The 16973-nt window shown below is 41.1% G+C and overlaps 1 protein-coding gene across 2 annotated transcripts in view; it reads left to right on the top strand.

Moving 5' to 3' along the window:
- Positions 1-257: 257 nt before the first annotated feature.
- rictorb (RPTOR independent companion of MTOR, complex 2b) overlaps positions 258-16973 on the top strand; it is a 32297-nt gene continuing 15581 nt past the window's right edge. The window contains exons 1-11 of one of the 2 annotated variants that reach the window (XM_060891747.1): positions 258-382; positions 516-563; positions 6621-6718; positions 9390-9454; positions 9556-9687; positions 13227-13290; positions 13978-14104; positions 14182-14351; positions 15507-15574; positions 15675-15742; positions 15857-15933. In XM_060891747.1, the coding sequence (XP_060747730.1) occupies positions 334-382; positions 516-563; positions 6621-6718; positions 9390-9454; positions 9556-9687; positions 13227-13290; positions 13978-14104; positions 14182-14351; positions 15507-15574; positions 15675-15742; positions 15857-15933 (966 nt within the window). In that variant the 5' untranslated portion in view covers positions 258-333. Of the gene's footprint in view, positions 383-515; positions 564-6620; positions 6719-9389; positions 9455-9555; positions 9688-13226; positions 13291-13977; positions 14105-14181; positions 14352-15506; positions 15575-15674; positions 15743-15856; positions 15940-16973 lie in introns of both variants that reach the window. The other variant, XM_060891746.1, reaches the window with a different exon arrangement.

The raw sequence follows: 16973 nt of genomic DNA, 5'->3' as shown, positions 1-16973 counted from the left end.
TACACTTCTGCTAATGCAAGGATTTTGTGTTTGTATTTTTTTCCACACCAAGCCACGCCCCTCCATAAGCCCCTCCACCATAATCAAAGCCGCGCCCCTAAGATCTCACTCTAAGCTGAATTCAAAAGTTGGCAACCATGCAATAGTAATATCGACAGCGGTACTGGGACTCGGTAGTATCGCCTATCTCGATAGTAATATCGACGCGGTACTGGAAATCGGTAGTATCGCCCATCGCGCATTTCGAATGTCTTGAACACTTCCCGTGCTGCTCGGGTTCCGTTCTCGCGATATGTCGCGGGGTTTCCGGTGTTGTGAATTGTCTCTGGAAAGATGGCGGTTAGCATCCGAGCTCGTCCTATCCGAAGTATACGGATGCGAGGTGAGATTCGGCCGCTTTCACTTACACGACTCTCGCTTTTAGCAAGTCCACAAAGTGTGTTTTTTATCTACCGGCTGTTTTTTGTTCCATTTTGTTTATGCTCACCGCTGTTTTGTGTTTTTTCTGCCGACAGGTCGGAATGACAGCGGGGAGGAAAATGTACCACTGGATCTCACCAGAGGTGGGTTCAGTCCCGTTAGCAACATGCTAACATGTTTTTTCGAATTTTCGGGTTGTGCTTTGAATTCGAGGCGGTTTATCATAAAGCTTCATGTTGTTTGTTGACGCTTTTGGTGGTAGTCGTTAAAGCATCACGCAGACTGAGTGGTATTTCAGGGGTTAAGTTAGTCTGTGCTTCAGGACTGGCTAAAGCTAAATTAGCTACGGGCCACAAATGCAAAGCTATCACTTCTGGAATCGGTCCAGCTGCTTTAACCACGCGGAGATGATAAATAACTTGTTTGGGTGTTATTAAGCTTTATAAGGCCGCTGCAGGTCCGTGACATAGTTTATAGCGCGTTATTGCAGCCTGGCTAGCCGGCTCTGCTCATTCTGGCGACGGGGTTTGTTTTGGTTTGTGTGTGTGTGTGTGTGTGTGTGTGTGTGTGTGTAGAAGACATGGAGTGTGTCAGGTGCTTCATCACATATCTGTTCTGACATGAATGTGTGAAACCAGAAGTATTCATAGATGCACAAAGTACAATCTGACTGTCCTTAAAGTGCTCTTCAAATCAAAAGCAGCGTTTCCGAGTTCTTGGTACAACCTTAGGGGTTTATACAGCAGTATGGCAGTGTATCTAGAAAATAAAAAGTGTAGCACACTTGCCTCACACCTCAGGGGTTGGGGGTTGTTTTCCATCTCTGTCTTGTATGTGTTAACTTCCATGTTTTCCTCATGCTTTGACTGTTTCCTCTGGGTACTCCAGTATCTTCCCCCAGTCCAAGTGGTCCCAATCTAATCTAAATTGTCAGCCAAATGTGTGTAACTATGTCTTGAGATGGGTTGGTCCCCTGCCTTGAGTCCCCTGTGATAAACTCAATGTTCCCTGTGTAGGATAAGTGGTTCAGAAATAAGATGGATGGAATTCTTCACTTCTTAGAAAAGAATTATCATTTTCTTTGATTATTCATATAGAATAACTTCTAGTCTTGTGTTCATCCAGTTAAATGCTCTAATGCTACGTTCACATGTGCAGCGAGTTACAGCAACAAAGTTTCCGGATACTGATACAGCATGAACAACACCGACTGTTAGTGATTAGATGTGGGCGTATACAGCAATGCAATGTAAAGTTGAGAAATGTTAAACTGGAAATGTAAATCTGGAGTGACTTGGTGCAAACAGGACACCTTCATGCAATGGGAGTGAAGACAGAAGGACACACACTGCTTCTGATTCATCTGGTATGATATGAGATTATGCATATACGTGTATACACTGCTGAATTTTATATACAAATGCTCTTCCTCCAGAATGTTTCCTTTTAACGGCAAGAAACCTGATTCGAAATGTTAGTTACACCGTCCACAGATAAATGTTATTACTATGACAACCAGTAGTAGGAGCGCCATAGTACAGTACTGGACTTCATAATACAGTACTGGAGTCTTGCAGAGATAACTTGACTGTTTTCATGGAATGTAACATAAAACACATGTAGGTTCTGCCCACAGAAAAGTGTCTTGCTCTACAGTAGCAGCTTGTTAGCATTAAACCAAGTTCGATGGTGTATTTTTGTCTGTAAGTCTTTTCACAGTTACATGGTGGAAAATAAATGGTGGGTGTTTATTTAGTTGGAGAGGGTTAGTGGTTGGATGACAGGTATGTACCATGTGTTTTTGAGAACTGTTGTTTATAATTAAGTTAGAAACGCACTTGGAGCGGCAGCAGAGGCAGCACTGTCGTGTTTACTGCAGTAGTAGCTTCCTCACAGCCAGAGGGGATTTAGTGCAGTCGAGGTGAGATTATGGTGAGTGCAGAAAGAGAGAGGATGTGAAATTTGGGGAGAAACAGTCAGACACAAAAGGAATGAGAAGCACAGGAAATAAAGAAAATAGATAGAAATGCATTTTAATCAAACAGCAAATGAAAAGACTGAAAGAACCGGAATGTAACTAGTGATCTGGGTGAGATGGGGTTTATGGTGCTATTCACATGATTGTTGAAGCTTTTCATTGATTTGCTTGAGCAGAGCATACAGAAGAGGGACAAAGCATTGTCGCAGATGTAGGTATACCTTTAAAGAAAAAAGAACACAGAGCAACACAATCATGAAAATAAACTTTACAAAATAAAACCTGGGAATGTTACTTATAAAGCTAACTGTCGGTAAAAGTGGATTTATTTTTACATTGATATACATATAACGAAAGTTTGAGAAGACAGTGTTCCTTCTGTAGTGTTTGTATTTATACAAACACCAGATTTCACTTTCTTTTTCCACCTGTCACCTGCTACAGTACTGCACTGTGTTGTAAGTAAGAAGTACTTTCTTTCAGCACGTGGTGCATACAAAGTAAGTCACTCAAATCTATAATTTTTACCGTTTAGTCACAGGTAGTACTAGATTGAGCCTTTCAGCAGTCTGTAGAATTATTGAGTTACATTTTACATTGAATTCTGCTCAACTGAGAGTTTAGCATAGATGACGCTGCTTCTTATATATTTCTTGTACTAATATTTGCATATTATTTACATTTATGGCATTTGGCAGATGCCCTTATCCAGAGCTGCTAACAGTTTCTCATTTATTTATTTATTTTAATACAGCCTTGCTCAAGAGCCCAGCATTGGACATTTAGTGGACCTGGGATTTGAACTCATGACCTTGTGATCAACACTTTAATCCCTAAGCTACCACATCACCCAAATGTTTACATTTATGGCATTTGGTAGATGCCCTTATCCAGAGAGACTTGTGTTTTATTTTATTTTTTATACAACTGAGCAATTGGGGGTTGATGGCCTTGCTCAGGGTCCCAGCAGTAGTATCTTGGTTACCACTTGGTGAAGGGGATGTGGTACCTCAGTGGTTAAGGTGTTGGTCTACCAACTCACTGATTCCTAAGACTTCTGGATTCTGATTGGTCAGAAGGTGATTAATTTTCTACCTCAGCAGCTTTACCATCAGCGATAATGTAAATCACAGGTTTATTTTCATGCTCTATATGTAAGTGTTTATTGTGTCTGTAGTTACAGCTCACTCTCAGGTGCTGATGTTGCAGACACTTTAAATGAACAGACGTGTAGTCATTGATAATGTGCTGCTTTCTGTGAGGAGACATTTGTTGAACTTTTGACGTCTGGCAGTAGGAGATTGTATCCGTCGGTCTCCCAGGGTTCTGTGATTGCAGAAATGAACACAAAATCAAGCAACAGTGGAGATATTTAGAGAAGCTTGCAGAAGTTTACACACCAGCCTGGGTTATTAGTACTTTTGATGCAACAGGCACAGATCTGGTATCTTAACAGGAAGCTTTTCACTATGATGATAACGCCATAGATTTTTGACTGAGTCTGTTTGCTGGTTGCTTGTGGGAGTGTACTGAATGTGTGTGTGAGGAAAACTGTTTCAGACGATTGAACTGTGAACAGCATTTCTGTAGTGCGATAATTCTCACTTCATATGCGAGTAGTTTTGCATGTGAAGGTTGGATTCTGACCATTTTACATTTTTACAGACTGCTTATTCTTATGTCTGGAAATATCACTCTGGATTTGACCTCATCAGAATTGTAAAGATTGCATTATATCCTGTTTTTTTTTTTTTTTAAACTCTCATTTTTTTTTGAAAAGCAATCTGAAACAAAGTCAGATTTTAAAAATGAATAAATCTAGGCTACACTTGAAAGGACGTGTGCAGGAAGCGGCTTAGCATAGGTGCAGGATACATAATCTGTATGGTCATGTGATCTGCTAGTGTTCAAGCACAACCAGCGTGGCCATGTCCCTACAACCAGCATTTAGAATCATGGACAAAACATCAGCTTATATTAAAGTAAGGTGTGTGTAATGCATGTGGGATTTTTATTGCAGCATGCATGTGTATCTCATCAAATTTCAACACAACAGTCTCTGATTTATAGTAAGACTTTATACCCCAAGGCAGTCAGCTCTCTAGTTCAGTAGTCAGATCAAGCTCTGATCAGATACTCAGCCATTTTAAGACTTTTAATCACACAATCCTTACAGGATTATCGATGGTCACTATGTTAAATTACAGGAAATATTAAAAAAAGGGCGGGAAAACTGTCATATAATTTCGAATACAAATGTGATTAGTTTGTTAATGTTTTAGCTCTCAAATGATTACTTACATTTAGGGTTTTTAACTTTTATTTGGTATGTGTTTTTTATGATTTTTACATTTCTAATGTTTTTTTTTTCCCCTGCAGTACCGTGCCATATGCATGTTTTTATAATGTACTTTAAACAATAATAAATAATGTCATAGATATTGGTCCAGACTGTTAGATAAATGTCAGTGGTGACGTTTTACAGCACAAGAACCTAGTCATGTAGTTGGAAATTGAGTCATCAGTGTTCAAAAGCACAGTGGATCTTAACTCAGTGCCCGAACTTGTGTACGCGATGTAGTGATTCATGAGCTAGGGATCTTACTGAGATGCATCTAATGGCTACAGACCTCCTCCTGCAACATTTATGAACCAAAATCATATCCAGTCAAATTGTACGCTAAATGCACTAAATTTACGCTAAATTTTTTTGAGTTAGTGTGGGGGGGGAAAGTGTGTAGACAAAAGCTATCTTTCCTGCTTTCTCTGACCTCCATGCTTGTCTGAATCTCTGTAAGGAAATGGCTGTTTGTATTTCAAACACGTTCCGCTTTGAACGAACATGAGGCCTGATTCTCTAGCTGCCTTTCTGATTCATCTCATGCATCATGTGACACTGAGATCAAGCTGTCTGCACGTGTCACACAGTTCAGGATAGTGTTGCACGATTAATCATATAGCAATCGCGATATCAAGCCTGTGTGATTATATGATGCAAAATGCTGCGATTTTATGAAATAAATAGATAATAAATAAATGCATGTGTGGACATGACAACCCATTCTCGCTATCCGCTAATAAAAAAAAAGACTAGTGAGTTTCAGTTTAGGCAGTGGCACGTGTGGCTCGTATGGTCATGTCGTGACTTTTTCCGGTGTGCAGCGCGGAACAGGTGAAGATGGATGCCGAGCAGACGGACACTGAACTGGTTGCCAGAAAAAATGCTACCCGACACTGATCAGAGAGAGGTACTGTGCAGAATTTGTAAAAATAAAGTTGCTACATCACGTGGCAACACGGCAAACTTATATCAGCACCTGAAACAGCACAGAGAAAAGTATGATGAATGCATGAAGGCATGAAGAAACAACTGAACAAAAAGAACAATCTGTAAGACAAAAAAAAACAAACCACAATTACAGATGTGTTTGAGAGTGTTGGGCCATATGAAAGGTCTTCAGAGAGATATAGAGAAATCACCAACTCTATAACGCACTGCTTGGCAGGAGACATGTTGCCCATATACACCGTTAGCAAAGGCGGATTTCAGAAAATTATCCGCACACTGGACAAGAGGTACCAGCTGCCCTCGCGGAACTATTTCTCTCAAGTTGCAATCCCTGAGCTTTATGCTATATGCTTGTTTTTTTGGCAAAGAACCTCTCAAGTGATAGGTAGAGCTTTTTAGAAAGAGGATTTGGAAGTACCAGTTTGTTGCTTTGTTTTTGTTTTTGTAAATGACCAACAACAGTTTTAGTGGTTTGAACCACATTTATATCCAAATTCCTTTTTGAAAGTTTATACAAAAATGTTATGTCAGAATGGACAGAATGTTCAAAATATCTTATTTTCATGAACATAAAAATTACTTTGTTCTATTTATTATATTTAGCTGTACTATTGAGACAATAACAAGTTTGTTTGCAGTAATGCAAAGATGTTATTTTGTAAAACTATTTTAATTTGAAAACGTTTTGCATTTGTTTGTTGTTGCTAGTTTGAGTTGAGAAATACAAATTTCAGCATTATCAGTAATCTGTGTGTGCATTTTCCTTGAGAACCAAGCAAGTTGACTCATGATGCCATTTGTTTATTATATCGCAATCGCATATCGCAATCGCAATATTGACCTCAGTAATCTCAATATGACATTTTCCCTAAATCGTGCAGCCCTAGTTCAGGATAACTTTAACCCTTCAATTCTGATGTCGTCTTCTTTCAGACCCCAAAGACAACCTGCGAGAGATTCTCCAAAATGTGGCCAAGCAGCAGGGAGTCTCCAACATGCGCAAATTGGGTCACCTCAACAACTTCATTAAGGTTTGTCTCCCGGCGATTAGACTGCTGATGTTCATTCACTCACTGTTTTTTTTGCTTTTGGGCCATAAGCTGCATGTTATATTACATACTTCTGTACGACTGCGCGTTATGTCGGAGCGCGTACAATTTTTCAAGGGTGTTTTAAAGAATAAATAAATAAAGGCAGCGTAGAGTTGATTTCTCTGTTAAACGTAATCGTACATGAATGCTATACCAGTAAGTCAATTCAGGATACCTGTCCCTTAACACACTTTTTACATCCTTCAGTATATAGATTTGTGGCCATATGACTAAATGATTTGTAATCGATCCATGACTGATTAATAGATGATTCATAAGATAAAAATATATCATTTAATAACACAGAAATGACTTTAAATGATTTGAACTCTTACTGCAGTGCACAGAATCTCGGTGGTTGGCATGTCTTCCACTGAGGAAGCAGAGGCCAAGGGCTCGGTTGTGGACTCGTCAATCCCCCAAGCTGAGGTCACTGAGGTAGTTGAGAAGCTCCTCGGTGGCAAGGCAACAGGGATAGATGAGATCTGCCCTGAGTACCTCAAGTCTCTGGATGTTGTTGAGCTGTCTTGGTTGACACGCCTCTGCAACATCGCGTGGCGGCTGGGAACAGTGCCTCTGGATTGGCAGATGGGGGTTGTGGTCCCTCTGTTTAAGAAGGGGGACCGGAGGATGTGTTCCAACTACGGGGGGATCACACTCCTCAGCCTCCCCGGAAAAGTCTATGCCAGTGTACTGGAGAGGAGAATTCGGCCGAAAGTCGAACCTTGGATTCAGGAGGAACAATGCGGGTTTCGTCCCGGTCGTGGAACACTGGACCATCTCTATACACTCGCCAGGTTGCTGGAGGGTTCATGGGAGTTTGCCCAATCAGTCCACATGTGCATTGTGGGTCTGGAGAAGGCATTCGACTGTGTCCCTCATGGAGACCTGTGGGGGGGGTGCTCTGGGAGTACAGGGTCCGGGGCCCTCTGCTAAGGGCTGTCCGGTCCCTATATGACCAGAGCAGGAGTTTGGTTCGCTTTGCCGGCAGTAAGTCAGACTTGTCCCCGGTGCATGTTGGACTCCGGCAGGGCTGCCCTTTATCACCAGTCCTGTTCATTATTTATATGGACAGGATTTCTAGGCTCAGTCGGGGGCCGGAAGGAGTCCGGTTTGGGGACCACAGGATTTCGTCTCTGCTTTTTGCAGATGATGTTGTCCTGTTGGCTTCATCAAATCAGGACCTTCAGCGTGCACTAGGATGGTTTGCAGCCGAGTGTGAAGCGGCGGGGATGAGAATCAGCACCTCCAAGTCCGAGGCCTTGGTTCTCAGCCGGAAAATGGTGGCTTGCCCCCTTCAGGTTGGTGGAGAGCTCCTGCCTCAAGTGGAAGAGTTTAAGTATATTGGGGTCTTGTTCACGAGTGAGGGAAGGATGGAGCGGGAGATCGACAGGCAGATCGGTGTATCCTCTGCAGTGGTGCGGTCGATATACCTCTGCAGTGGTGCGGTTGATAGACCGGTGTGTTGTGGTGAAGAGAGAGCTGAGCCGCAGGGCCTCTCGAGTGACCGAGCTCCTCACCCTCTCTCTAAGGGAGCGTGAGGAGCTCGGTCACTCGAGAGGAGCTCAGAGTAGAGCCGCTGCTCCTCCACATCGAGAGGAGTCAGCTGAGGTGGCTCGGGCATCTGTTCCGGATGCCTCCTGGACACCTCCCTGGGGAGGTGTTCCCGGGCATGTCCAACCGGGAGGAGGCCCCGGGGAACAATTAGGACATGCTGGAGGGACTATGTCTTTCGGCTGGCCTGGAAACGCCTCGGGATTCCACCCGGAAGTGCTGGAGAAAGTGTCTGGGGAGAGGGAAATCTGGGCATTCCTGCTTAGACTGCTGCCCCGCGACCCGGTTCCGGATCTAGCAGTAGAAAATGGATGGATGGACACCTCACACCTCCAGGGTTGTGGCTTTAAGTCCCACCTCTGCTATGTTTGTGAGGTCCAATGACGTGCTGTAGGCTGATTGGCATTTCAAAATTGTTCATAGTGTGTGAATGTGTGTGTTTGTGTGTGATTTCACCCTGCGATCCTGGCATCCTGTCATGCTGTACCCTGCATTATGCCCTCGTATGATTCAGGCTCAGTCGGTCGACCTACACCGAGACGAGCGTGATGTGCCCTATGGCTGAATTTATAACATTTTAACACTCGATACAGTTTCTGTAGTTAACCTGGTGTTTCAACACCATTTTCCCTAATGTGGCACTTGCATTTTCCCCAAAACTCTAATGTGCAAATCTGCTTTGTTCCTAATCTGCTAGTACACAGTGAATCTTTTGGGACACAGCTAAAGTCATTAGCTTTAATGTCTAGCTATTTTACTAATCACTTCTTGAAACACGCGGCACTCCCCGGGTGCAGTGCAATATATTGGAGTAATTTGTTTTCTCTTTTTCCCCCCCTTTTTTTTAAAGTACGTTACATGAATCCAGACTTGTGTTGCTGTGTAATAACCCCAGCATTGTCCTGGTTTATAATTTATATAGATAGATAGATTCCTTTATGGACTGTACCTTTTAAAGTATAAATGTTGTCATGTATTTAGTAAGAACACTAACTAGAGTTAAAGTTAATTTTCCGTTATTTTCAGTGTGTCAACATGAATTTCATTTCTCCCTCAGCTCCTTTGCAACGTCGGCCATTCAGAAGAGAAGTTTGGCTTTACCTATGATGAGATCATCATCTGGTGCGTCTTATATTGCGTCTTTTCTGATATGTATAATTCAGACCCGAGACACGGCAGGTGAGTTGACTAACACAGCTGGATCTCTTGTCTCTGGTTTCCAGCCTCCGATTGGCCCTGCTTAATGAAGCTAAGGAAGTTCGAGCCGCAGGTCTGCGGGCTCTCCGCTACCTGATCAGAGACAGCACCATCCTCCAGAAGGTCTTTCACTTTCAGGTGGATTACCTGATTTCCAGGTATGTCTGTGTCATTCTTGCATGTTACCCTTCATCAGGTCATTTGCATTAAACTGCTGATATATTAGACACATTTAACTGCATCCTAACAATCCCTTATAACTCAAATCAATAAAATTTGAATCAGAAGCAAAGTGAAGTCAGTCTGAATAAAATTTACACTGAAGAATAATCACTATTTAAACATCAAGTCTGAGAAGGGGTTGGTGAACTTTCTGTTAAAGCAGCTCTACTATTATATTAAGGTTCTGTTAATGCATTATTGATCCATATTAACAGCTCATTCATAATGTTTGGATGCTCTACATAAACAGTTCAAGGTAGAAGATTCAGCAGGAAAGCTCATTTACTAATTTACTGATATAAAAGAAACTCTCTCTCATACATACACACACACCACACACACACACGTTCTAACCATAACAACAGTCTTACTTTACTTTATCTTACCTCATCAGCCAGCTTACTAACTAGCCTAGCTTGCACTCTAGGTTCTATTTATCATCAGTAATGCAGATGAAATAAAGGCTGGTAACAAGAAGGAAGTTTGCTTCACTAGCATTTAAAGCAGAAATCACAACTTGAGCTGTTTCTGCAACCTGACTGCATGTGGCACTGTGGGATATCACATCACATACTGGTAAAAGTCTCAGAAACATGCTGTATAATGCTGTTATTTTTAGTCTCCTTGAAGCATCTGAATGTTGTTTGATTCTCAACCATTACTTGTGTGTGGAATATACTGTGTACTTTGGTGTCCTCCCCCACTCTAAAGAGATGCGTTGTAAGTCCGATTGGTATCTCTAAATTGTCTAGTGTGTGATTGGGTCTGCGAGTACATGTGAGATTGTGCCCTGTGATGCGCTGGCACCACGTCTCCGGTGTCGCCCACCTTCTGCCAGGTCCCTCTGTCGTAGCATTAGATAAGTGGTACAGGAAAAATTGATTAGTTCTCTTACAAGATTCATTATGTCCCATATTTATAGTTGCTCAGTTTTCTGACTTGCCAACCGTTTTGTCAGCTTATTAAAGAGCACTTCTTAGAACAAATAGAATGCAGGCTGCAACCGATTTTGTAGGCTGAGAATATAATGGCAAGTGTGAAATCATAGTTTTGTGCAAGATGTGCCCTACACCATATAAAATAAAGTTGATGATTAGGAATCGTTATCTCCATCGAGTTGAGTAGTTATTTTTTTCTGGACAGTAGTTATTTTTTTCTGTTGAGGGGAGCAGGACTTCCTTTGCAGCTGTGTGCGTGCATGTGGGTGCGTGCGTGCGCTGTGCTTGTGGTGTGCGTGCCTGTGGTGTTGGGTGCGGTGTGTTGTGGTGTGGGGTGCTCCTGGTGTGGGGTGCAGTGTTGTGGGGTGGTGTGGTGTGGTAAGGTGCGTGCATGGGTGTGGTGTAGTGTGTGCGTGCACCTGTGTGCGTGCGGTGTGGGGGGTGTGCATGCTGTGTGGTGTGAATAAGGGAAGTGGACGTCAGCTATAGTTAGGATCAGTGCGAAGGTTGTGATGTTCTGTGGTGCAGCGACACAGTAGGAACACACTGTTCCCTTGGTCTCTGTGCGCATCTTACACTGCAGCAGCAGCTCATCCCTGTACGTGGTGTTACCATCACAGACACGCCTCACACATCTCAAATAAAAAGCCACTTTTCGTTCAGCTCATCAGCCTTACCACAAGCCTGAGGTAAATCCTCCAAAACATTTTAATGCACATTTTATTCCCTTGGGTCGTTGCTGTGACTTAACTAATGTGGTTTTCTTAAACCAAAAATGGCCCTAAAGCAGCTGATTTTTTATTATTATTATTATTATTATTATTATCATTATTATTATTATCATTATTAATAATAATTCTCACTGGTAAAAAATAATAATAATAATAATTTGGAATAAGGAAAAACAAGATGAAAACTTTAACTCAGAGATGTTATTTACTGTGTTAGGCATTCAAGCGCAGTTGAATTTTGCTTCTGATTGTCTAGAAGGTATTGATTCGTTTTCTATTACAGCAGCTCTGACAGTAGTGCAACTGTGAGGGGAAAAAATAAAGTATGGTATTAATATGGTGACTTTTTCTATATGGTGACGTTTATGGATAGAATGTCCAGTGTCAGCGCTTTCTGACAGGCAGAAACAAAGCTGTAATGAAGTCCAACATATTACATAATAATTGACTCTTTTCATCAACATGACACGGTGCAATATTTTGGCTTTGTTTTAACATTTACTTTGAGAGTGAAAAGCTGAGATGCTATTTAGAGAACAACTCTTTATCGCTCCTACAATTTATAATAAATCAGGATGGTGCAGTTGGATTACAACAATTAAATGTAATTACAAATGATAAGAAAGTATCTTTGTACTTATTTGATAAATAATTATTTGAAAATTAGTGGCACACATCTAGGACACCAAAATCTGACGGCACCCCGCTAGCTGTTTTGAATAACAATTCAACGTGCACTAATGCTACGCGCACCTCAGAAATTCAAATAGAATTTTCTTGACATTATTTTCGATGTGCTTTAACAGTGGTACACATCAGGATCATTTAAACAATAATATCGTCGCTGTCAGACGGAATCTTCGTATCTCCAAAACTGTTATTTTTCAGGAAATAAAAAAACTCGTACCTTATCTGCAGTGCACAGGGTTTAGTCCGCGCTGCAGTGGATTGTCTTGCGCTAAATTCCTGTCCTCAGATGAGCACCAGAACTAGCGGGGGTCAAGATTTTTTTTTCTTTGAGCCCAGAAGACGTGTTGATTCGTTGCGACTCTTCTTGAGGAGAAATATGCCGCGAATCTCTCCCGCGGAGTGAGGAAGAGGTGGACAGTTGAAGTGTCCAATGGAGTTATGAGATTTGTGCTCAAGCTATTTTCAAGACTTTAGATTGGTTAATAACTTGTAAAAATAACAGACCCACGTGGTGACGTGAAAAAATATGAAATTGACAAAATTTGGACATACAAGGTTTCCGCCCGACAGCGACGATATGGACTCTTCTGTTTGTCTTCATCACATTAGACCCATTTGAGTTCATACATAATCCATTCTCTGGGGGATTCTCAGAGGAAAAGCTGGTCTCCACTCCATGTCCATGTGCCCCCCAGTCCATTGGTGCTCTGTAGGTTGGAAGATCAACAGCCATTTTCTAGTAATAGGTTTTTGAAAGCAAATAAGAGAATTTAACAGGTATTTGTTTCTCTTTTGGAAGTCAACAGGAATTTGGGCAAAAATAACTAAAATGTATAGTTTGTGAAACAGACTTTCTCATTTACACTAAACTAAATTGAAGGAGTCTCTCAGAAAACAACTTCATAACTCTGTCACTTTGGCAAAACTGATGTTTTGAATGCTAATAAACGCTTAGGCACATATTTTGTTATGAAATGTATAAAAATTAGACTGTCCTTGCTATTAGATGTATAGACCCCAATATAACACACTGTTCTACTCTGCTGTGTTTCTCTCTGTCTCTGTGTGTATGTATATCTGTGTGTTTGTCTCGTGTGTGTGTGTGTGTGTGTGTAGGTGCATCGACATTCAGCAGAGTAATGAGGTGGAGCGAACTCAGGCACTTCGGCTGGTGAGGAAGGTGAGCAGTAAACGTCTCTGCACTATTGAAACAGCATCAGAAGTTGTTTGCTCTGCTGCAGTGCTCAACTTTGTCACAAAGCAGCTTTACAGAAATGCAGATAGAAATGTTACATTTGAAATGTATTCATTTACCTTTCTTTCTTGGAAACACAAATTCACAGTTCTGCTGTTCAAATGTCAAATTTCCACATGCATCTGTCTAATTATTTTGATTACTAAATACTACACAAACACATGTAACTGACATCATAAAATAAATAAATAAAGTCTTGAAATGCTGCAGTAGTCCTAAATTTAAAAAAAGTATTTTGTCACAGTAAATTAAATTTTGAAACCCATTTTCTCTCTTTTTGTTAATTTTTCAATTTCTCTTTCATTCACTCAAAAATTCTTACTCTTTGTTTCTCTCTCTTACTCTCCTCCCTCTCTTTCACCTCCCCTCCCTCTCTTTCTGCTTCTTTAATTCCATCTCTCTTTCTCTCCCCTCTTTCACCCATTCTTCCCTTGTTTTGTTTTCTGTCTCTCTTGCTCTCTGTCTCTTTTTTTGCACTCTCTTTCCCTATTTGTTGAGTTATTTCATATTGCGTCCTCTTGTCGCATTCTCTGAATTAATTCGATATAACGGCTTAAGAGCAAAATTAAGTATAATAAAGTTTCCTTTGCTCCGTCTCCTTTACTGTTCCAGATGATCACTGTGAATGCTCAGCTCTTCCCAAGCTCCATCACGAACTCCCTCATTGCTGTGGGCAACGATGGCATACAGGAGCGAGACCGCATGGTGCGCGCCTGCATCGCCATCATATGTGAACTCGGTGAGTCGAGCGCACAGATATATGTGCGTGCCTTGCTTTTCCTTCTCCTGCTTCTTATAATTTCTCGTTTTCTGCAGCACTGAAGAACCCGGAGATTGTGGCTCGGCGTGGTGGTCTTAAAACTATCTTAAAGAACGTGATCGACTGCCAACTCAGCCGCATCAACGAGGCTCTAATGACCACCATCCTTCACCTACTCAATCACCCTCACACACGGCAGTACGTGCGCTCAGACGTGGAGCTGGAGGTACACAATCCTATTTCTCTAACGACTAATAAACACGTACAGATGTGAAACTCTTTAAAACAGAGCTGGAGAAGGCAGCTTCACGCTGTGGCTTGCAATAACGTGCTATTGTGAATAACTAAATTAACACCCTGTTCAAAAAGAAGTCGATTACAAGAGGCATTTTTAGTGTGAAGGTGACAGTTGAACATGAAAAAATTTTCCTGGAGATTTAAAACAATGTACGAGTTGAAAAGAGTACAAGAATTTAGAAAATGGTGTTCCTGTGGCACAATTTCATTAAAGTGAGACTCACTGCTGAACATTTGTGACTCTCAGAGGTGTGAGCCAGTGAAAAACTAGAAGCCAGGCCAGTGATTTGTTCTTGTCAGAAAAAATAATGCATGATTTTCTAATCATTGCTTGTCACTCACACCTGCTACAAAATGCAAGGAATGAGAAAAATAGCACTTAGCTAACATGAACACTGCTTTGTATGCTTGTGAGATTGCGTGCAACATGACATCGTTCTGTCATGATCTCTAACTGTTGCACACTGATGTTAGTCCTGCAGTTTCATTTTCATAATTAAACCTCTGTTCCTCTTCATGAAGACTTTCATGGCTGTATCTATTTGGCAGCATGGAAAGGAGAAGCTGTGTATCAAACAAAATACGTTTTATTTCTCTGCTCTGAAATCAGACAGTTTTTTTATGTTCTCTGTGAGGTAATACATGATCTTAATGCTGCAGACACCAAGTCTTCTGACTGTGCTCTCAGGGTGCAACTTAATCAATGTTTTATAAAAGACTACAGCAGATTAACAGATAATAACACACAAAAGCATTCTTTTCCTGCCATGCTGATTGCTGACCAACTTCCTACACCCTACTTAAGCTAGTGTATCAGATGAACAAAATGCAAACTAATAAATACAAAGGGAAGATAGCTTTGGTTATTCAAGGGAATTTTACTAAAACAATAATTTCTTATATATTCATATACAATTTTATATATATATATATATATATATATATATATATATATATATATATATATATATATATATATATATATATATACACACACACACACACACACATACAACTGTGTGTGTGTGTGTGTGTATATATATATAATATTTTCATATATAATTATTTTTTTCTGTTTCCTTAGCAAATCCTCGCCCCATATACAGACTTCCACTACAGACACAATCCAGACACAGCAGAGGCACAGCTCAAGTAAGAGTGCAATTAAGAGAACACCATTGATTGCTGAACTTTCATTTCATATGCTTGGTTTATGAACTGCATGTCGGTTTGACCCTTTTTTGCATCCCAGGGAGGACAGAGAGGCTCGTTTTCTGGCTAGTAAGATGTCTATAATTGCTTCCTTTCGCTCGTGGTCTGGTAAGCTCATAAAGTATTATCATTTAAAACCATGCAATGCTGTAACAGGTTATATTATGACACACTTTCACCTACAATGAACTTTATTTTTTTTTTTGCTCTGTCTGCATCTAGGCATCATTAACCTCTGTAAGTCAGGCAGCTCCGGCATCCAGTCACTCATCGGCCTTCTCTGTATACCGAATATAGAAGTGAGGGTATGCAGTTTTTAAGTATTCAACAGGCTACCAAACTTTTTAACACTGAACACTGTGCTATGGGATGTCACTCAAAAACCAGTAGAGCAGTCAGCTTTTTAATAAGAACAACAGAACTGCTGCCTCTCATTATATGGATCTGAAAGGACCGACAGCGTTTATAATGAATTGTCTCTCTGATATTAGCTGACCCTCTAAAAACCCTTCCAACTTCGCAATCTAACTTTAGTAATCACACGAGGTGCTGACGTGGGGTCCTCACTTTCTTTCCCAGTACACAGATGCCACTTTTCCACCAAAAAGAACCGGGTGCTGATTCAGAGCTAGTGCTGGTGCTGGTTCAAAGTTGGTTCCACTGGTGATCCTTCTAAGAACCGGTTTGCCTTTCCATCGGTTAGAGAGCCATCACAGAGCCGAGTCTGACGTCACTGTATACGTGTCATGTTTCCCAGCAACGTTAGCGCAGCAGCGCCAAACACAACATCAACAATGGCGGATGTTGCTTTGCTGTTAATGCTCATGGCTTTGTGAACCTATATTGGCATCCAAACACGGCAAATCCAACGTGTACGTGCAGCTCCATGTAATTTGTATTAACAGAGGTTGTAATCGAGAAAGTACATAACATTATTTTATCATTAACAAATAAAAAATTTAGCCTTAGCATGTAGCTACCTACTATCATGTGTGCTGATAATTGATCATATAGCAGTAAACTAAAAGTGTATTAAACATTAGTATACTTAAGGTACATTATCTAATAGTAGCCTTGCCCCCAGCCCCACCCACAGCCCCTGACGCAACGTTTTGGTGGTTCAGAGCTGGTGCTTTGGCTGTCGAAAAAGAAAGAACTGGTTCTAAATTAGGCTCTGGCTCCGAACCAGCACTCAAACTGCCTCGGTGGAAAAGGGGCAATAGAGTGTTTATCAGTGTTCTGTGAATATTTCTGTGAGAATATTGTGACTTTTTATTGCTAATGAATTTCAGCCTTTTGTAGGTGATGTGTTTTAACCTATTTGTGCTTTCAGAATGAA

The sequence above is a fragment of the Tachysurus vachellii genome, chromosome 17, assembly GCF_030014155.1.
Source record: "Tachysurus vachellii isolate PV-2020 chromosome 17, HZAU_Pvac_v1, whole genome shotgun sequence".
NCBI classification, from domain to species: Eukaryota; Metazoa; Chordata; class Actinopteri; order Siluriformes; family Bagridae; genus Tachysurus; species Tachysurus vachellii.
The sequence above is the reverse complement of the archived record's forward strand: the minus strand, read 5'-3'. Positions and strand labels throughout refer to the sequence as shown.